Source organism: Mizuhopecten yessoensis, unplaced genomic scaffold (assembly GCF_002113885.1).
Source record: "Mizuhopecten yessoensis strain PY_sf001 unplaced genomic scaffold, ASM211388v2 scaffold7669, whole genome shotgun sequence".
Lineage (NCBI taxonomy): Eukaryota > Metazoa > Mollusca > Bivalvia > Pectinida > Pectinidae > Mizuhopecten > Mizuhopecten yessoensis.
The window spans coordinates 12,549-35,341 of NW_018407163.1; the positions used below are offsets into that span (position 1 = coordinate 12,549).

The following is a 22,793-nucleotide window of genomic DNA, read 5'->3' on the forward strand; positions in this document are numbered from 1 at the left end:
TATGTATCTAGCTAAGGAGGTTTTCCACATGATACGATACCCACCGAAGCCTTAATGTCCACCCGATCCGATACACCCCGAAGCCTTAATGCTGGGTATTATGTATGTATCCAGCATGTAGAGGTTTTTCACATGATGAGGACTGATAAGACTTTTTCAAATCAATAAAGAACAAGGAAGTGTTGTGGCGTTTAGATAACTATTCCCTGCAGCAGTCATATACAACTAAAACATGTAGATGTTATCATAGCTTGGTTGTAGGTTTTAGGCAATATTAGGTGGACATCAATATTTGTATAATGGTAGAATATGTTCTCCGACTGATTACGATGCAAGATATATAACAATATATGAACAAATATCCAATATCTTGATGAACACATCTACAATTTGCATGGCATTTTTTTTTTTACAATATTTAAGCAATCGTTGGCAAGTGTCAAATGAATATCCAGCTCTTTGGATAGAGGACATTCCAGTGGGTGGCCATGTGGTTTCCTAACAGTACAGCCCTCTGTCTGTCCTCACAGAATGGACAGTTTCTATTATTTTTTTATATCAAGTATTCAGTTGATGTCATTGATGCACTTCGATCAAGGAGATCACAAAAACATATATTGCTTCTGTAATATTTGCATTTATTATAGCATTCTTTATAAATATGAAAAATATAATGATATTCAATGTTAATATGAATATAATAAATACACTCTTGTATACCCATTCTGACAAACAGACCTTTCATAGCACACAGACATACCAACATCTATAATCACGTCCACTATACAAAATAATTTAAGTGTATATTAACATTTTGATTAATTAAACACAAGTCAGTCAGCTACTTACATTGTTTTTTTGGATAGAATATACTCAGTTTGTCATGCCGTCATTATTAAGGCTGAAGGCTGACTGAATACATTTATGGAGTGATGATAGCAAAGAGATATGTAAAGAGTAAGTAATAACAATTTCAATATTGTGAATTGTATCAGTTTGGCGAGATAACTATTTAAAGTAAATCAATGTCTTTCATTGAAGAACAATTGTGAGAATAAATGTGTATTATAAATTAAGTAATTTATAGTAGTAATTTATTCCATGCAACGTTCAACATCTTAACGTCTGACTCATAGAAAGTAATTTATCCCATATAGTGTTCAACATCTCTGGCTCTGAGACAAAAGGTAGTAATTTATCCCATACAGTGTTCAACATCTCTGGCCTTGAGACACAGGTAGTAATTTTTCCCATACTGTGTTCAACATCTCTGGCTTTGAGACACAGGTAGTAATTTATCCCATATAGTGTTCAACATCTCTGGCTCTGAGACAAAAGGTAGTAATTTTTCCCATACTGTGTTCAACATTTCTGGCTCTGAGACAAAAGGTAGTAATTTATCCCATATAGTGTTCAACATTTCTGGCTCTGAGACAAAAGGTAGTAATTTTTCCCATACTGTGTTCAACATACCTGGCTCTGAGACACAGGTAATAATTTTTCCCACACTGTATTCAATGTCTCATGACTAGTTTGATAACTCATTGTCGATGCGTTTCTGTCCGACAATCAGAAAGCCAGTGGCTGTTCTGTGATGCATTTCTGTCCGACAATCAGAAAGCCAGTGGCTGTTCTGTCAGCTATCTATTTTGTTCACAAACATTTTCTGTCAGTGAAGTCAAGCTCAATTGGGACGGTGTCACATAAAAGATTAATGCAACCATTCATGGCGTGAGCACTACACTAAACATAACCTTGACTCTTTGGGCAGATTTTAAACAACATACAAGTTTACTGAAGGTTGAAGTATTGGCTACTGTTACAGACTGTATATTTGGAAGAAGAGTTGTCTGCAGTGGAAGGCACAGTGGACGTTGCATCTTCAGATCCTAGTTATGGGCGTATTCTGGTACCAGCCTTCCTCCACATATCTTAGTTCTGTTGAGCATCGTATCGGTACTAGAGGCACAAATGTCTCCCGGTGTTAGTTACAACACGACCGTGGTCATCGGTCAGACAAAGCATCCTCGTGGTCATCGGTCAGACAAAGCGTCCTCGTGGTCATCGGTCAGACAAAGCATCCTCCAGATCTCCTTTGAATTTTGACTCGTGTAACACTGAATTGTCTACAGTTCTGCGACTAGTGGAAAGATCTGCAATCACCATAGAGTCACCAAGCCTGAAAAAGTAAGATCTGCAATCACCATAGAATCACCAAGCCTGAAAAATTTACCAGTCTCATAAGAAAACTTATAACTGGAATTTCCAAAAAATAAAAAACAACATTTAAACCAAAATCTTACAACAATCATGTACACTTAGTTTTCCATACAGTGGAAAATTTGTACTTACTCAATCACAATAAATCTGCTTAATATACATGCAAACTGTCTTAAATTGAATTATAAATTGGTATAAAAGTGTGAATTTATTGATATATATCAAGGAACCTGGAAGACATCATTAGATTTAGTATAATGTGTATTCCATCATGTTTGTAGGAGAACAATATGTGTAACCAACTTGATTTAACTAGTAACGCTGGTTGTGATACTTGATCTAACTAGTAAAGCGTGTTATGATACTTGATCTAACTAGTAACGCCTGTTGTGATACTTGATCTAACTAGTAATGCTGGTTGTAATACTTGATCTAACTAGTTACGCTGGTTGTGATACTTGATCTAACTAGTAACGTTGGTTGTGATACTTGATCTAACTAGTAACACTGGTTATGATACTTGATCTAACTAGTAACACTGGTTGTGATACTTGATCTAACTAGTAACGCTGGTTGTGATACTTGATCTAACTAGTAACGCTGGTTGTGATACCTGATCTAACTAGTAACACCTGTTGTGATACTTGATCTAACTAGTAACGCCTGTTGTGATACTTGATATAACTAGTAACGCTGGTTGTGATACTTGATCTAACTAGTAACGCTAGTTGTGATACTTGATTTAACTAGTAACGCTGGTTGTGATACTTGATCTTACTAGTAACGCTGGTTGTGATACTTGATCTAACTAGTAACGCTGGTTGTGATACTTGAACTAACTAGTAACGCTGGTTGTGATACTTGATTCAAAAGTACTGTGACGGACAGACATAAGTTAGGTGCTGGTGAAGTACAACACAGAGTGGACAGTCCAAAGTCTACAGAAACTTAAAGGTTTGTCACAAAATGCAGTGGACAATCTAAAACCTACAGAAACGTAAAGGTTTGTCACAAAACGGAGTGGACAATTCAAAGTCTACAGAAACGTAAAGGTTTGTCACAAAACGGAGTGGACAATCGAAAACCTACAGAAACTTAAAGGTTTGTCACAAAACGGAGTGGACAATCCAAAACCTACGGAAACTTAAAGGTTTGTCACAAAACGCAGTGGACAATCTAAACCCTACAGAAACTTAAAGGTTTGTCACAAAACGCAGTGGACAATCTAAAACCTACAAAATCTTAAAGGTTTGTCACAAAACGGAGTGGACAATCCAAAACCTACAGAAACTTAAAGGTTGATAATTTCTGTGTAGTGTAGAGGCAAAACGAAGTCAACCCAACGTGGCAGGCACCAACACAAATTACAATACAAATACCAGAAGTCTCTTTACCTCAACCATAATGGGCTTTTTTGATGACACTTGATCAAAAATATCAAAATTATACACTTGAAAATCATAAAGGATGCACATTCAGCTGTGTTTGACTGGTGAATATTTAATGTGTTATGACAATTATATATACTAACAACCAGATAATTGATTATATGTAAAACAGATGATGCTAAATACCTGATCATTAATTAGTATATGGCAGTCCTGTGTACAAATTATCACTTTCTCTTGTATCTAACATATGCATACATATACAGTGCTCTCAAACAAAGGCTGATTAGACAAAGATGGTCTCGTTAATTTTCAATCAGGGGAAAACATAAAGAAGCTTTCTACCATATACTTGATGTCTGATTCACTTGACAGAGGTGCTGATGGAAAAGAAGAAAATTGTTTATTTAGAGTTATCAAAATGACATTCCATTTATCGTGAGGTGTGAGATAAAAGCTCCCAGTGACACTCATTCACTCTGCATCGTCCCAATAAGTAAATTTCTAATGAAAATCGCAGAACACAAAATGTTTCAATCCTTTATTCTATACTTTATTAGATGTTCATGTTTTTATTGATAAAATGACTGGTTAATATTCATTACATGAAGGTATATTTTTTAATTTCCAAATAAAACACAACTAATAAACTTAACCTGTACACAGCTCTACTTTCAGGCAGTATTGTTTTTTAACTTTTACGTGTAAAATTGCATGCAGAGTTGAATTGCAGTTTCAATATTATTAAATCTCTGTTTCTAGAAATAATTACAGGTGTTTATTCGCGTATTTCAACTCAGCTTCAAAAATTGACGAAAGACATTACCTTTTCTGTATTGAGTATCAGTAAAGTTTGATATTTGTGTATTGAGTATCAGTAAAGTTTGATATTTGTGTATTGAGTATCAGTAAAGTTTGATATTTGTGTATTGAGTATCAGTAAAGTTTGATATTTGTGTATTGAGTATCAGTAAAGTTTGATATTTGTGTATTGAGTATCAGTAAAGTTTGATATTTGTGTATTGAGTATCAGTAAAGTTTGATATTTGTGTATTGAGTATCAGTAAAGTTTGATATTTGTGTATTCAAGAAGATATGACGGAAGCCTAACAATTGTTTTAGCTTACCAGGTACATTATTATGATAATTTAGTGACTTTTTTCCCCTATTACATGAGGTCAAAGAAAAGAGACCTCGAAGCAGTCTACAAAATAAATACATCAAGAAACTTTATTAACTTGGACCCACTTGAGCTGAAATCTTAAAATCTTAATCTTTAACATTCTGTGAGTTTACAATATTAAACAGTAAAGCTGTTCATATCATGAACAAAATAACTACATTACCTCTCCATTTGAAAAAACTGAAACAGTTTTGTTTTAATAAGTTCAATCCAGAATAAAGCACATCCATACATTGAACTATATAGGTAATGAAATAATATCACTAATGATTATACCATCATTCTATATCATATTTCTTGTCAACACCATACAGAATATGTTTAATGTTATCTGGTATTCAAATGATCTGTTGAAAATATTTCTTCACTATTTTTTATTAAGTTTATGAAACTGAATTCTATGCTACTAAAAATCTAAACATAACAGAATCTTTTATAAACCATGATATTAAAGTGACTAATCATGATTGCCACTCAACAATAGTATTTTATCAAACTCAACACATTTTCAAAACCTTCAAATATATGGCCTTTGTAAACAAAGGATGTATTGAGATATGACTCAGTGTGGTTGAGCTGGAGTCCTCGGATAGGGTATGTTTTATTGGAATGACCTTCACTTATATTTTCTATAATTTTGGACACAAATCCTAGCAAATCTGGCCCCTAGGCAGTCTAAGCACTATATCCCTTTAGGAGTTCAGCATAAAGTAGGAGGATTGAGCTCACCAACTTTGTCATTTCTGGATGGCAAGCAGACATCTCCTCTCAACAACCAGGAGTATTTATCCATTACCATGCTGTATTCTTAACTACAAAGCTGTATCACATACCTAGCTGACCTGTTTGGTGACCCTGCTGTATTTTTAACTACAAACCTGTAACCCATACCTAGCCGACCTGTTTGGTGACCCTGCTGTTCTTTTAACTACAAACCTGTAACACATACTTAGCCGACCTGTTTGGTGACCCTGCTGTATTTTTATCTACAAACCTGTTACACATACCTAGCCGACCTGTTTGGTGACCCTGCTGTTCTTTTAACTACAAACCTGTAACACATACTTAGCCGACCTGTTTGGTGCCCCTGCTGTATTTTTAACTACAAACCTGTAACCCATACCTAGCCGACCTGTTTGGTGACCCTGCTGTTCTTTTAACTACAAACCTGTAACACATACTTAGCCGACCTGCTTGGTGACCCTGCTGTATTTTTATCTACAAACCTGTTACACATACCTAGCCGACCTGTTTGGTGACACTGCTGTACTTTTAACTACAAACCTGTAACACATCCCTAGCCGACCTGTTTGGGTCTGACCCTGCTGTACTTTTAACTACAAACCTGTAACACATCCCTAGCCGACCTGTTTGGTGACCCTGCTGTCTTTTTATCTACAAAGCTGTAACACATACCTAGCCGACCTGTTAGGTGACCCTGCTGTATTTTTATCTACAAAGCTGTTACACATACCTAGCCGACCTGGTTGGTGACCCTGCTGTATTTTTAACTACAAACCTGTAACCCATACCTAGCCGACCTGTTTGGTGACCCTGCTGTATTTTTATCTACAAACCTGTTACACATACCTAGCCGACCTGTTTGGTGACACTGCTGTACTTTTAACTACAAACCTGTAACACATACCTAGACGACCTGTTTGGTGACCCTGCTGTATTTTTTAACTACAAACCTGTAACACATACCTAGCCGACCTGGTTGGTGACCCTGCTGTATTTTTAACTACAAACCTGTTACACATACCTAGCCGACCTGTTTGGTGACCCTGCTGTTCTTTTAACTACAAACCTGTAACACATACTTAGCCGACCTGTTTGGTGACCCTGCTGTATTTTTATCTACAAAGCTGTTACACATACCTAGCCGACCTGTTTGGTGACCCTGCTGTACTTCGCTGTAACTCGTTCATCAGACTTCTCCTCTCACTCTGTATCTGCCTCTGTCTCACTGTTTGTCTGGACAGCTGGGAAGAATAGACACATCTATATGTCACACAATACAATCACAAATAAGATGTCAGTTGTCTTTGCTCTACTTATATTGACTGTAATATCATTTACATTCCTGTTGATTCAGAGACTTTTTTTGTTACCTGTTTGTAGACTCTGACTTTGTTCTGTACATTGTTACCCGTTTGTAGACTTTGTTCTGTAGATTGTTACCTGTTTGTAGACGCAGACTTTGCTTTGTACATTGTTACCTGTTTGTATACTCAGACTTTGTTCTGTACATTGATACCTGTTTGTAGACTCTGATTTTGTTCTGTACATTGTAATCTGTTTGTAGACTCGGACTTTGTTCTGTAGATTTTTACCTGTTTGTAGACTCAGACTTTGTTCTGTACATTGTTACCTGTTTGTAGACTCAGACTTTGCTTTGTACATTGTAACCTGTTTGTAGACTTTGTTCTGTACATTGTTACCTGTTTGTAGACTCTGACTTTGTTCTGTACATTGTAACCTGTTTGTAGACTCAGACTTTGTTCTATACATTGTTACCTGTTTGTAGACTCGGATTTTGTTCTGTACATTGTAATCTGTTTGTAGACTCGGACTTTGTTCTGTACAATGTTACCTGTTTGTAGACTCTGACTTTGTTCTGTACATTGTTACCTGTTTGTAGACTCTGACTTTGTTCTGTACATTGTTACCTGTTTGTAGACTTTGTTCTGTACAATGTTACCTGTTTGTAGACTCTGACTTTGTTCTGTACATTGTTACCTGTTTGTAGACTCTGACTTTGTTCTGTACATTGTTACCTGTTTGTAGACTTTGTTCTGTACAATGTTACCTGTTTGTAGACTCTGACTTTGTTCTGTACATTGTTACCTGTTTGTAGACTCTGACTTTGTTCTGTACATTGTTACCTGTTTGTAGACTTTGTTCTGTACAATGTTACCTGTTTGTAGACTCTGACTTTGTTCTGTACATTGTTACCTGTTTGTAGACTCAGACTTTGTTCTGTACATTGTTACCTGTTTGTAGACTCAGACTTTGCTCTGTACATTGTAACCTGTTTGTAGACTCTGACTTTGTTCTGTACCTTGTTACCTGTTTGTAGACTTTGTTCTGTACATTGTTACCTGTTTGTAGACTCAGACTTTGTTCAATACATTGTTACCTGTTTGTAGACTCTGACTTTGTTCAATACATTGTTACCTGTTTGCAGACTCAGACTTTGTTCTGTACATTGTTACCTGTTTGCAGACTCAGACTTTGTTCTGTGATATTACCTGTTTGGTTGCCTCTGATGCTCGAGTTTCAGACTCTCGAACTCTGTCCTCCATGCGATAGATGTTTCGTGCATAATCTGTTATCATCTTCTCAGCCTGTTTAGCAATGGTAAAAATAAAGCTACAATATCATTCTAAAATAATAATTAGAATTCTAAACAAAAGGTCACATATAGAAAGACAAGTCCCTGGTTACAATCTTTTTTTAATTTGCAAAAGTAAACTTGAACACTGACAGGTCAGCAGGGGCACTGTCATGTGCCTGACTATGTGTATCACTTATAATTACAAAGCAGAAACCTCAGGATTTATCGGTTTTCAGAATATGGGTACATTTACCTTGTTATATGTCAGGTGTTCAGTATGTAATCTGACAAGTACCATTTACCACCAATCATGAACAAAAAATTGAACTAACTGAACAGAAATCTTATGAAAAGTGTTTCTTCAGCCAACCATGATGCCAAGATTAATTGGTGTAGATAGTTTGTCTTTGTTCACCCTGAAGACTATCCACTAAGTACCAGTTACCACCAATTGAGTATGAACACAGGCATACCAACAGAGCAAATTTTATAGCTATTTTTATATTGGTTAATCAGAAGTAACAGATGGTAACCTTGCATTGACCGGTGGTCATTTTGGATTTATGGACCTAGTACACACATTATTCTGATAATATGCCCTCAAATTACCATTTACTATCAAAATGAACACTGGGGGCCCTAAATAAACAAAATATTCCACTCAACAAGACCAACACAGACTTCTGTTACTTTCTAGTTATGATTCCCGTTAGATCTCACCTCTAGTGTTTTAGCTTGGCTGTCCCTCAGTAGAGATGTCAACTCCTCATTACGTTTACGTATGTGGCTCATCTCTGTCCTCATGTCATTTATCTTCACTTCAAACTTTTTTGTTATTGTCTCACATTCTTCTTTCCATCTTAAATATGAAGTAACCAACAAGTTAGTACCACATAATCCTGACCATAAGGACAAAAAATAACACTTTTTCAAAGTCAACCATCAATCATTAAAATACCATACAGGCAGTAATATAATAGTTGATAACAACTTAAGAATACCCGAATTGTATACCTTATTTTCATAATAATGAGGATCTTTTCCCATGAATGAATATCATATTTAAAAAGAGAGAGCCTTCAAAATATCTTAGATGCTATCACGTACACATGAAGGCACTATAAGACTACACTGGATAAAGAAATAGTTATTGTGATACTAATCAGATATACTTACTTTTCAATAACAGCTACTCTCTTCTATTAAAACACCCTTAACTTTTTCTTGCTCACATCTTTCACTTATAATTCTGTATCAACAAATAGGTTGCTTACTTGGCTGACATCCTCTGCTGTCCTGTCAGCAGTTTCCTTAGCTCCCCCATAGCATGACGACTGACATCCTCAGAACTCTGCAGGCGTACCTCGTAATCCTGCATCTTCTGTTGCTGCTCGTTCTCCAAAATTGTCATCTAATGTCATAATGAGATCAATTTATCAATTAGTTTATAAGTAAAACTTTAAATAGAGAAATCTAACAAGAATAGGGAGTAGTGTTTTAACATGATATCTAAACGACAATATATCTTCTCATTCTAGTTATTTCACAAGGCAAATTAATCAGAAACAATAGAAAATATATCTTCTCATTCTAGTTATTTCACAAGGTAAATAAGTCAGATACAATAGAAAATACCAACTATTTTTCATTGGCAATGAGTTAATTTTTTACAAATTCTTTTAATTATGAACACTTTATGAATTATGAATTATTAACAACACTATTAACGAATATCAGACAGTTAAGGATTACACCCCCAGTACAGGACCCAAAACATCAATATATAATAAGGTAGTTCATAGTCAATAGATAACAGGAGGAAGACCCTATCATACATTAATGTATATGTACCTCCTTCTGGTATTTACGCAGTGCAAACTCCTTCTCCTTTTTGGCTGCTGATACCACTTTCTTCATTTCATCTGCATCGTTCTGAAGGCGTACTCGGTCATCATTGAGGTGTTCAAATTCATTTTCCATCTGCTTCATTCTGTCCTTCATCTGCGTAAACTGTGTTTCATACTGACTCTTCAGCTGTTCATTGCTGCAAGTCAAGTATCTTCATTGGTTAAAACTTTAATAAGGATTTTCAAAAGAATCATTTTTTGTAAAATTGACTAAAATGAACTGGTTTGGTTTTGATTTGTTTATGTCCTGTTTAAAGCTAAGGTCAATGATGGACATGTCTCCATGTGTGTAATGTATGTGTGTACCTGTATGTGTGTAATGTATGTGTGTACCTGTATGTGTGTGATGTATGCATGTACCTGTAAGTGTGTAATATATGTGTGTAATGTATGCATGTACCTGTAAGTGTGTAATGTATTTGTGTACCTGTATGTTTGTACCTGTATGTGTGTACCTGTATGTGTGTACCTGTATGTGTGTTATGTATGTGTGTACCTGTATGTGTGTAATGTATTTGTGTACCTGTATGTTTGTACCTGTATGTGTGCAGTAAGTTGTTGCATTTGACTCCAATGTGACAATTCAAAGGTTTTGAGAACAATAGTATCGCAATTTTTCTAAACCCTTGTTCCAAAGTTGAGTTTCATTAATGAACTTCTCTGTAATGAATTGAGTTCCAAAGCGTCTAAATGTTACATACACAGACCCTCTTGTGATATAACACAATGTACATGTTTAAAAATTTGCATTAAAATCTGTCCATTTCTACATCAAATTTTTCACCGAATGATAACATATGTGGCCAACAAAACCAGTACTTTGTTCCACAGTGACCAATGGTATCAATAAACCAGTGTTTTAATCAACCCTCGGCTAAAACACATTAGGTACAGAAATAGTTAAACAGTAATGGTGTAGTAATTAAGGACAAGCTTATACATCAGATATGACCCACCCCATCTCCTGGCGGCGTAGTTCATTTTGTAACGTGTCTAGTTTAACATCGTTGTCATCTCGGCTTCTCTCCGCATTCACAGCTCGTCGGTTCAGGTCCTCATATGCATCCTTCTCCTTTGCTGCCTGGACCATAGTTTCTTTAAATGACTGGAGTCAGAAGATTACAGCTAGTATCGTATATACTCAATCCATAATAACAATAGCTAACCTGTAGATTTAAACAATGAAGACAGACATAATTTCAACACAAAGTTAAAACTCAATCTAAAATGCAAACCTTCAGAATCAAGTCTATAATGTACACGTTTTGCAGGAGAGTTACCTTTAAGGTAGTACATGTATATAACTGAAGAGTTTGTGTGTTTCTCACCTTCTCTAGCTCAGCTTCCACCATACGTTTCTCTCTTATGGCCCTCTGTAACATCTCAGATTTTTCTGCATTTTCCTTTAAAAAAAAACCATTTTCCAAGTGTAAAACAATGTGACCTTGTAATTATTCGCGAAGATTAATTTAATCGTACAATATTGATGGATTTTCTCCAAAATAAGCTGTCAGATGACTCCAGGCCTGGTAGTGTTTAGAGAAGGAGTCATTTAAAAATTCTTACCCAGATAAATCTTTTACTGAAAACAAAGTTTTCATTAGACTTTGAGGTGAAGGTCACAGTGACTAATTATATAACACTGTACGTTTGTATCTTTAACAGTTTGAAAATGATGGCCCAGTCAAAATTTCAAAAGAACCAGAAAAACTAGTGCTAATCAAAAAGATTTATGTCTCCTTTATTTATAGAGGAGATGAAGTTATTTCACAAAGCATGTAATAAAAGGTGATTTAACAGCAGACCCAAACCTAGAACTCTGTTTAGAAACACCACTAGCTTCTTGCTAGATCCATGTTTTACACTGGAGAGAACCAATATTACATGACTTACCATCTCCATACTGTGAAGTTCTTCTGTGAGTTTTGTGATCCTCTCATTGCTTTGTTGTCGGATGTTATCAACCTAATAAAAAATGAAGTCCTAGATTGTACATGTCTACACTGGCGATACAAAAAACATTACTGTATGATAAAACACCCAGCAATAAGAACTAAATTAAATACTGAAGACTAGTTTTCAGCTCCAAGAGACTTCTTTATTCCTAAAGCACAATATCATTAAACACCTTTTTTACAGATTTTTTTCTTCGATATGTAGTGTTACATCAACTTCAATGTACAATGTCATAAATATATAAAGTGAAATAAGATAAAGTTAAGAAAATATAAAGCAAAAAAAGACCAATAATTCTAGTCCTACTTATCAAGATGCCAGTGTTAGGATATAGTGTGACAGAAAACACACCTCTTGTCTCGTGCGAACCCCAGCTTCATTGATTAGCTTGTTTATTGAGTCTTGGAGTTTCTCAATCTCTTCCTCTCTCTGTTTCACTTCCACCTCCGCCTGCAATGTAAACAATGAGCGAGCAGATGATAAACAGCCTGCAAAATGCAAAATTTGTATTTTATGAAAGACGACTTGTAATTTCAACATTAGTACATAGCATAAATTACAATAAACCATGTCAACATCACAACAAAAAGACAGGACATTGTTTTAAGATAGTTTCCATCCCTTTAGACTTGACAAGTGTAAAATTGTTTATACAAATCACTCAAAAGAATAATGTGAAAACTGAAATGATAAAACTATGGACCAGTAATAAAATCAGATAAACAGTTTATTCTGCTTCCAAATTTCTGTGAAATTGTTCAATCATATCCAGAATGAGAAAACTTTGACTAAGAATGTTATAACTGTACCGTACCTGTTCCTTTTCTAGGACAGCATTTTCCACCATCTGTACCGCGTCTCTGACCTGTGTGACCGCATCCACTTCCTTAGATTCCAGCTCTGCACTATTAGAGTAAAAACATTTCCATTTTAGAAAGCAGAACTTCAGTTATGAAGAAAATATTTAACTTTTCATTTATTAAGTATTTGCAAACTCTGTAACACGTTTTAAGAAAACAAAATGCAATCCCCTTAAACATGTACAGAAATACCCATATTTACAATGTGCTCTACAGTAGAATAGTAAAGGTCGCTGTGTACTTCTACTAACAAACAGTGAATATTAGTACAACTAATATTTTCACAAGCTCCTACATTGTATTTCTATTGATCAGACAGAAGATATAAAACATCTTACTTTCGTTTCAGCATTTCCTTAACTCTGGCCTCTAGACCTTCTTTGTCCATCTTCAGGGAGTCTAACTCTTTGGTTTTTCCTGTTAATCTGAAGGTAAACAAACCTCGTAAAATTAAAATTATGAAAAGAAATATTATAAAAAAAACAAAAACATATATAGTTACTTATTACGTAGTACAATATTTATTTAGGTATGTCATTTATAAAATACTTGACACATTATGATCTATATTTCAGAGAAGCTATCCTCTATGCATGTACATTTTTGTACATTGTATTTTATTTTAATATACGTTTGACAACATGAAATAAATATCTTGAATATCTTACACCAGATATTCTGTATCATGAACCTTATTCTGCAGTAGTATGAACAGATATAAACTTCATATATAGAGAGAAATGATATACTGATGAGACATTAGTCAGTAACCACACTGAGGGCAGCCCTTTAATCTGTTTGATGACCTCTGGTCACTGTGAATATGGTCAGCATTACATTCACTCTATATTGTCTCATACCACAAATCTGGAATTGTTCAGATCTTCCGTGCTTGTCAGAAAGGGTAAGAGCTTATTGAGTTACAACTACATAATATAATTTCAATTTGTATGTTATTGTTCTGTTTGTGTCACAGAGTTTTAGTATGTACCGTCCCTTTCTTGAGTAAACAATTTTACTATCAAGTTGAGGTGATGTAAAGATATTGATACGGTATCACTTACTTTTGTTGCAAGTTGTCTAAGATTTTCTTCATATCACCAACCCTGCTGTCAGACACACCCTCCTTAAAGAGGATGTCGGCTATTTCTTGGTCCTGTGTGCAGATAGATTGATAAAGGATTGTTAATAGATACCATTAACAATAAGTAAAGCTTTAATACCAGATCAAAGACACTGAGTCAAAATACACAGTGACTAACTAATTACTTCATCCCCTACAAAAATGTCCGATACACAGTGACTAACTACTTACTTCAGTCCCCTACAAAAATGTCCGATACACAGCAGAGCAGAAGCAATCATGGAAAAACTGTCTCAATTTATAAAGTAATTTGTAAATTGTCTCAAATGATACAGTACTGTATAAATTGTCCCAAATTATACTGTGCATCCAGATATGAACTGTCTCCGATTATACAGTTATTTATACATAGTTCCAGCTTATACAGTATGTTAATGCCCACATTTTCTCAGAGAACACGGTACAGTAAAACCCGACTACAATTATACTGCCAACTATTGTGAAACAGCATTATGGTAAATGTAAACACAATATAAACTGATTTCAAAAAATTTTGAAGGCTGGAGTTAATAATATATGAAAAATAGACATTAAAATGGTGATGCAAAGTGAAGCTGTAAATGAAACACGGACATTTTATACCTTAATATCTGTAAGTTATTTTGGTTCAAAGCCATCAAAAGTGATCTGTTTATTGTCTGACAAGGACGCGTACCTTCCACTGTAGCTGTTGCTCCAGGTCTTTGTTGCCTTTCTTCAGATCTTTGTTCTGCATCAATGTTGCTTCTAACTCCTGTTTAGTTAACCTGTGAAAATGCAAATGTATACAAATCAAATATCAAAATGTGTGCAAATCTAACTTATGCATGTGTAAGGCTTTTGTAAAAATCAAAATAGAAATCATTAGCCACCAATCAAACTACGAGCAATGAACCATGGCTAATCAATAATATGGTGAACCGTGACACTACTTCTGTATAAACTCCAGGTATCATGGTTAATCAACAATATGGTAAACCATCACACTACTTCTGTATAAACTCCAGGTATCATGGCTAATCAATAATATGGTGAACCGTGACACTACTACTTCTGTATAAACTTCAGGGAGCATGGGTAATCAATAATATGGTGAACCATCACACTACTTCTGTATATATAAACCCCAGGTATCATGACTAATCAATAATACGGTGAACCGCGACACTACTTCTGTATAAACTTCATGTATCATGGTTAATCAATAATATAGTGAACCGTGACACTACTTCTGTATGAACTTCAGGTATCATGGTTAATCAATAATATAGTGAACCGTGACACTACTTCTGTATGAACTTCAGGTATCATGGTTAATCAATAATATAGTGAACCATGACACTACTTCTGTATATATAAACTTCAGGTATCATGGTTAATCAATAATATAGTGAACCGTGACACTACTTCTGTATATATAAACTCCAGGTATCATGACTAATCAATAATACGGTGAACCGTGACACTACTTCTGTATATATAAAATTCAGGTATCATGGTTAATCAATAATATGGTGAACCATGACACTACTTCTGTATATATAAACTTCAGGTATCATGGCTAATCAATAATATGGTGAACCGTGACACTACTTCTGTATAAACTCCAGGTATCATGGCTAATCAATAATATGGTGAACCGTGACACTACTTCTGTATAAACTCCAGGTATCATGGCTAATCAATAATATGGTGAACGGTGACACTACTTCTGTATATATAAACTCCAGGTATCATGACTAATCAATAATATGGTGAACCGTGACACTACTTCTGTATATATAAACTCCAGGTATCATGACTAATCAATAATACGGTGAACCGTGACACTACTTTTGTATATATAAAATTCAGGTATCATGGTTAATCAATAATATGGTGAACCGTGACACTATTTCTGTATAAACCTCAGGTATCATGGCTCATCAATAATACGGTGAACCGTGACACTACTTCTGTATATATAAACTTCAGGTATCATGGCTAATCAATAATATGGTGAACCGTGACACTACTTCTGTATAAACTCCAGGTATCGTGGCTGCATTTACCTCAGGTCTTGTTGACAGTCCTCCAGCTCCTTGTTGAGAACACCAACTGTTTCATAGTACTCTGTCTGCATCTGTTCCAATCAACAAACAAGTATACTGTGCATGTTAAGAAGTTTTGTAAAGGGAAGCAAAAAGTGTTTTAGTTTAGCCCAAGTAAAGATATGACGATATGTTACTGAATAGAGGTTTATCTTTTCTTACACAACTGTACCTGGATCCCTTAAAAACTCTTTTAAATTAATTTGTCTTCAGACTTTCTACATAAATTAGTGTGAATCATTGCTTTAAACGTCTTCCATCATATTAAACAAGAATTCCACGGAAGTGGATGTGTCGCCTGCGCAGGAAGCTGGGAGATTACGAAGAAATAGATACACTTTTCATTTCAAGAAATAATGTTAAAAGTTAGCAATAATCATAGATTATGTTTTTGGATGGCATCATTTTGTTATATAATCTGTTATTCAAGGAAGAATACTCTGACTTTTAAGGAACTTGCTATGGAAAATCATTGTCTCAATTCCACTCCAATATGGTGTCCACAAGCAAGACCAGCATCGCCTCATTGGTATCCATAAAAAAAATCTTGAAAATGCAAGTATGCTTAGCACTGCATGAAGTTTGAGTTTGATAGGCCCAAGGAAACTCAAGTTATCGCACGAAAACAGATTTTCTATTTATAGTAACCGTGACCTTGACCTTTGACCTTCGGACCTAAAAAGCAATCCCAAGCAAGCACTTTTGGTAAGGAAGCACTGCATGAAGTTTGAGTTTGATCGGCCCAAGGAAACTCAAGTTATCGCACGAAAACCTCTGTGCGGACACTGCCGCCGACATTGACGCCGACATAGCAATACCTATGTGTCACCAGCTTTTCGCAGGCGACACAAAAAAGGAGTTTTTAAGGGATCCAGGTATATCCAGTAAGATAAGATGAATCTCTGTCCAGTGACAAACAAAAGATTAAACAGTGAGGTTACGTACCTTGTGGGCCTGCTGTTCTACCACCTTCCACTGGTGACTGTCCTTCTCACTCTGTATACGTAACAAACAATTTAATTCATTAAAATTATAACATTTTTGTTTTGAGAAACATCTAAAATTACAGTAATAAAGAGGTGATTTTCTCCTTATTTCAAATCATACATATGTATTTTGCAACCTCTTGTAACATCTCACCAAACATTGCTCATATATAATAGCACATTTTCAAATTTTCATTTTTTTTTAAACTTTCAGTTTGAAACAGTCTACACTATTATGCTATGCCTATACCAGGTATGGGTTTTTCCTGTGAAAATTTATCAAATATATATATACATGAGTATCCCTTGGATTCTATTACACACCTGAAGTTCCCTCTGTAGTCGGTCTATTTCATGATCAGCCTCCTGCCACCGAGATATTGCAGCTTCTTTTTCCTTAAATTGAAGCAGTTGTTGTAAAAAAAATAGTACTGACTGTACATATATAGAATTAATATCTGTGTACATATAAGGGCTATTCCAGATAATGGATACATTGGAGGGAAGCCACTTCTGATTAACAAGGAGGGATGGGGACTAAAACAATTGTTTACGTTTGTGTGAGTATTGGTGAGATGAGATATAACTTTATTTGAAAGGTTTGAATCCTGAAATAAGTTTTTAGATTTATTATTTGCAAATACATGTATTTAGTTGTAACCCGGGTATGTATATGATATATATATATATAGTGTGTGTATATATATATTACAATGAGCGCTGTCAACTGTCTGTATACACGTGTGTTGTCCCGTCTGGTAAACAGTGTATGTGACGTCATCAGTTCGGAATGTATGTACCTGTGTTGTTATGTTCTGTTTCAACATTCTGACTGAATTGTACTTACGATGTAGACCTTGGACTTGCCCCTTGCACGAATAAAGCACCCTATATTCCTGCCACTATATTTCGGCTACTGGATAAATACTTACTGCCCAGTGGTCATTCTTACAATCCAACTTGTAAGAGAAGGATCTGTGCTTTAGATCTGCTGATTGTATAAAGGCATATAGAGACATTGCCGCCAGCACTGATTAATGAATTATCCTAGGAACATCACACCCGGTATGTATTGTGGTATTAAGGTAACAACTATCTTGTTACTGTAATATTTAGTAACTTGAATTAATATATACATTGTATAGCGGTCAATATTCAGAGGGCCGGTACCTCGGTCGGCGCGGAAGTTGTGTAATATATGTGAGGGTGAATGTATTTATTGTATTGTCCTGTATTGTAGGTTTCTCGGAGATAGTAAAAGAAAGATTATGGAATACAAAACCTGTCTGTGTTTGTAATTTATCCTGAGCAACCGGTGACCTAGTTGACAGTTATCATTGTAACACCTACTTGTAAGGCGCTGTCGGCCTGTGTCTGTAGATTATGTAACCGGTGACCTAGATGACAGTTATCATTGTAACACCTACTTGTAAGGCGCTGTCTGCCTGTGTCTGTAGATTATGTAACCGGTGACCTAGTTGACAGTTATCATTGTAACACCTACTTGTAAGGCGCTGTCGGCCTGTGTCTGTAGATTATGTAACCGGTGACCTAGTTGACAGTTATCATTGTAACACCTACTTGTAAGGCGCTGTCGGCCTGTGTCTGTAGATTATGTAACCGGTGACCTAGTTGACAGTTATCATTGTAACACCTACTTGTAAGGCGCTGTCGGCCTGTGTCTGTAGATTATGTAACCGGTGACCTAGTTGACAGTTATCATTGTAACACCTACTTGTAAGGCGCTGTCGGCCTGTGTCTGTAGATTATGTAACCGGTGACCTAGTTGACAGTTATCATTGTAACACCTACTTGTAAGGCGCTGTCGGCCTGTGTCTGTAGATTATGTAACCGGTGACCTAGTTGACAGTTATCATTGTAACACCTACTTGTAAGGCGCTGTCGGCCTGTGTCTGTAGATTATGTAACCGGTGACCTAGTTGACAGTTATCATTGTAACACCTACTTGTAAGGCGCTGTCGGCCTGTGTCTGTAGATTATGTAACCGGTGACCTAGTTGACAGTTATCATTGTAACACCTACTTGTAAGGCGCTGTCGGCCTGTGTCTGTAGATTATGTAACCGGTGACTTAGTTGACAGTTATCATTGTAACACCTACTTGTAAGGCGCTGTCGGCCTGTGTCTGTAGATTATGTAGGACTTGCTCGTTTTCCGTCGTAGGACTATAGTCACCCCCCTCTGTGTCAATGGGAACACCAGCCAGGTGGTTGTCCAGTTTCTCCTTTAGCTGAGCTGATATCATGTTATTTTCATTGACAATCCTGTCCAGTTCTGGCCGTAAATTACCCATCTCCTCCTGGAACAAAAAAAATATCAAACTTAAATAATAATACCATTTACAGTTACAACTCAGACAATAGCAAAAATTACACATATGACCTAGTATATGTTGTATAATATCTATATACATGTCCGATAATTAACAGTTTAGATTGGGTTTTTTGGGGTTTTTTCCCCCAAATATTTTATTACCCCCAGCCAAATATTATATATATATAAAATATACTGATAAGTATATAGATTGGAGTTTATGGAGTGATTGACTATGCTCTATGACAGAAACCCTACCCAAAGGAAAATGCATGCTAAAGAAAGCAGTTCAAATCAGCTCAAACTGTTTTTCAATATTCTTTTAATTAGCCTGAGGGCTGGTTGAATATATATAGTGAATCACTTTATTTTCATAAGAAATTAACTTTCTGTGTTTTGAATGTTGACTCATTTTGCAAATTTGAATCTTCCTCAAAATTGATTCCATAAATACATGTGATCATAATGTCATTTATAAAATAGTAAATTTTCAATGTTCATGAATAAAACATCCATGCACAGTTCATCAAATAAAGAATATTGTATATGGAATTTATTTACAGCTGATATTTCAGAATCTTCTTGTTGCATACTTACTCTATACAGATCTACTTCCTGTTGTAACTGATTCAGCTGCTGGTCATATTCAGTAATCAGGGGAGATAGCACTCTGTGATAAACAAAGAATGATACATGTATCATAAGTAAATGGAGTATATGAATTTGGATGTAAATTTGATACGATTTGCAATTTCATTAACATTCCAGCCTAAAAAGCTATGTCCAATTCTACATGTAACAATACAGGTATTTGACAAAATTAATACCGGTATTCATATTTAGTACACTTTATATTAAAATGTTTTACAAATATTTTTACTATACCCTATCTTATCGCAAGGAAATTAACCTAATTATAAGCATTCAAGGGTTGATAAACACTAAAACACTAACAGAAAACAAGTGTGTAGGAGCAGTTTTAATAAAGTTTTATACATTTATAGGGATTATTGTTTAAATCATGTAACATATAGACATACTATTTGAGTAATTGTAGAATACTTTTAAAAAAAACAGGAGTTAGTAATAATATTAGAAGATGGATCCTTCAAAGCACAGAAAAACATAACTAGCCATATGGGGTATGTACTTTATAATTAAATTACTAAACAAAATGACTATTCTCTGACATACTTGTGATCGGTCAGCCATGGTGATGTAGGTCCCTCCTGGGCTAGTGGTCCCTACACAAAAGTAATCACAAAATAATAACATTACAAAATTACCACTAGCCTCCCTATTGCATTTGTGGCTCAAAGAGCTATTGGAATGTACAATTTAAAATCAAAAACTGAGAAAATGCAAAGCATTTGCAACCTGTTTAGATCCCTTTTCATTTATTCCTTCACTAATTGGATCAAGCCTTTCTGCCAACAGTGTGGCCATAACTTAAATTTATAAATATGTACAGTACTTGTATCAATTACCCCCCCCCCCCCCCCCCCCCCCTTTATAAACTAAGCAATGGTTGTAATTATTCAACTACCTATTATTAAATCTACCACTGGTAATAATATAAGTAAGTAAGTTGTCCAACTCCAGTAAATTTAGCATATTTCCAAAAATGAATCCCTTTAACCTGTGGATAATTGATATTATAAAAAGCAATTATAAATAAGAAATTTAGTAAGAAATGAGAATTGAAGCCAATACTGACACAAAATCTTGAATTCATATTGTTTATCCCTTATTGGGAATCAAGAGTATCATTTTCACATGATTTTTAAGTATATGATAGTCTGTAAATATGTAAATAATTAAAATTACCTCTAGAGGATCATCCTCATCCAATGAACCGGATACATATTTTGACAATGCTGCACTCAGTCTTTGAACTGCAAATCAGAATAAACGCTGTTAAAAGTTCTTATATTACCGGCATTTTAGGTTAAATAATAAAAGACTCAACTCATTACTATTTCCAGACAATTCATGTTTACCAACATGATACCACCAGTTCAGTTACGATATAATTTGGATCAAACCTTTCTGCCAACAGTGTGGCCATAACATAAATTTATAAATATGTACAGTACTTGTATCCATTAACCCCCCCCCCCCCCCCCCCCCCCCCCCCCCCCCNAATCTTCAGGCTTGATCCAAAATTGTTACATTATGCTGTCATTCATTCAAATATGTGATATGGTAGTAGGACAAAGAAAAGTGATAAAGATAGTGCCGTCGCTGGGGCACGAACCTTTGACCCTTATTGGCTCTCCAGCCTGATGCTCTACCGCTGAGCTAAAGGGAAATTCTCTAAAGCTGACGCTTGTAAGGCATCCAAATTTACAATGCAATTCTTTTACAATATCATTAATTGAAAATTGCGATACAATATGTATTTATTATCAGAGATACAATTTTTTTATCACCAACTTGAATGATTAATTCTTTTGGATACATAGATTACCCATTTATCAATATATGTGAGGCATGTCAGCAACTCAAAACCTTCTAAACAATGTCGGAGAATTCCACGTTTTCATAAAGTAGTGCACACTGTGCAGACTTGGACATTTAGAAAGATGTCTGGTGTCAGGGCCAGAGGAAACTTGGGCTAGTCTGGCCATATGTTTCTTTTTCTCATAATACAGAATTATGATATCGATTTAATAAGTAGATTTTCTTAAAATAATAATGATTACATTAATAAAGGCTTTATTTGTTCTTGATAAAATATTGAGCATGAAACAATGTATGATAAATATACAATTTTTACGGCTACAAATCGAACTGGTGTTTAGATTACTCCTATCACATTTTTCTATAGGATATGAGTTTGCCGATTGTGACGCCTGTCAGAAGTATCTCGTCGTGTAAAACCTCTAACACTGTTGGAGTAGTTTTTAGATCTAACAATAGCTAATTAAGATAGCAATTCCATAGATCTAGCATATGCTTTGACATCACATGGACTTCGTTAAGTTATCACCAAAAAAGGTGATCCTTCAACACAAATTAAATAGACAACAGACGAACACTCTGACAGTAGATAACGTTTTTTATGCTATGCAGTGATCCTTGGATAAGTTCAAACTTGCACAAACCACCGCGCCACATTACAAACCTTGATCTTTCAGAAACTCAACCTCTTCAGATTCCATTATTGATCTTGTACCAAACAAGGCAATTAATTCGAAATTTTGTAGAAAATGTAGATAGATATATGATTAAATATGAATGGAATTTAAACAAATGTCCTGTCAACGATAATTTTCCCTGATTCAGCCGCCATTGTTGTTTACAACCATAGTTACGCAGCAAATTAATATTTATTGAAATATTTCTAAGACATAAAATATATAAATGAAAAAAACCCACTTCAACAAAATATTTAAAATGTAAAAC

General features: G+C 35.3%; 1 protein-coding gene across 1 annotated transcript; it reads right to left on the reverse strand.

Annotated features, from left to right (window-relative positions):
• Positions 1–609: 609 nt before the first annotated feature.
• Positions 610–22,682, reverse strand: LOC110454102 (sodium channel and clathrin linker 1-like). Its single transcript, XM_021503459.1, has 22 exons — positions 22,513–22,682; positions 21,213–21,280; positions 20,580–20,629; positions 19,983–20,055; positions 19,174–19,371; positions 17,378–17,449; positions 17,013–17,063; positions 16,029–16,099; positions 14,654–14,744; positions 13,919–14,010; positions 13,193–13,279; positions 12,809–12,899; positions 12,346–12,444; positions 11,932–12,003; positions 11,367–11,441; positions 10,995–11,143; positions 9,983–10,175; positions 9,406–9,542; positions 8,852–8,990; positions 8,046–8,141; positions 6,673–6,776; positions 610–2,179 (listed from the first exon to the last, which is right to left on the reverse strand). Exons 1-22 carry the CDS (start codon positions 22,547–22,549, stop codon positions 2,062–2,064), a joined length of 2,163 nt encoding a protein of 720 aa, XP_021359134.1. The 5' UTR covers positions 22,550–22,682; the 3' UTR covers positions 610–2,061.
• Positions 22,683–22,793: the final 111 nt, after the last annotated feature.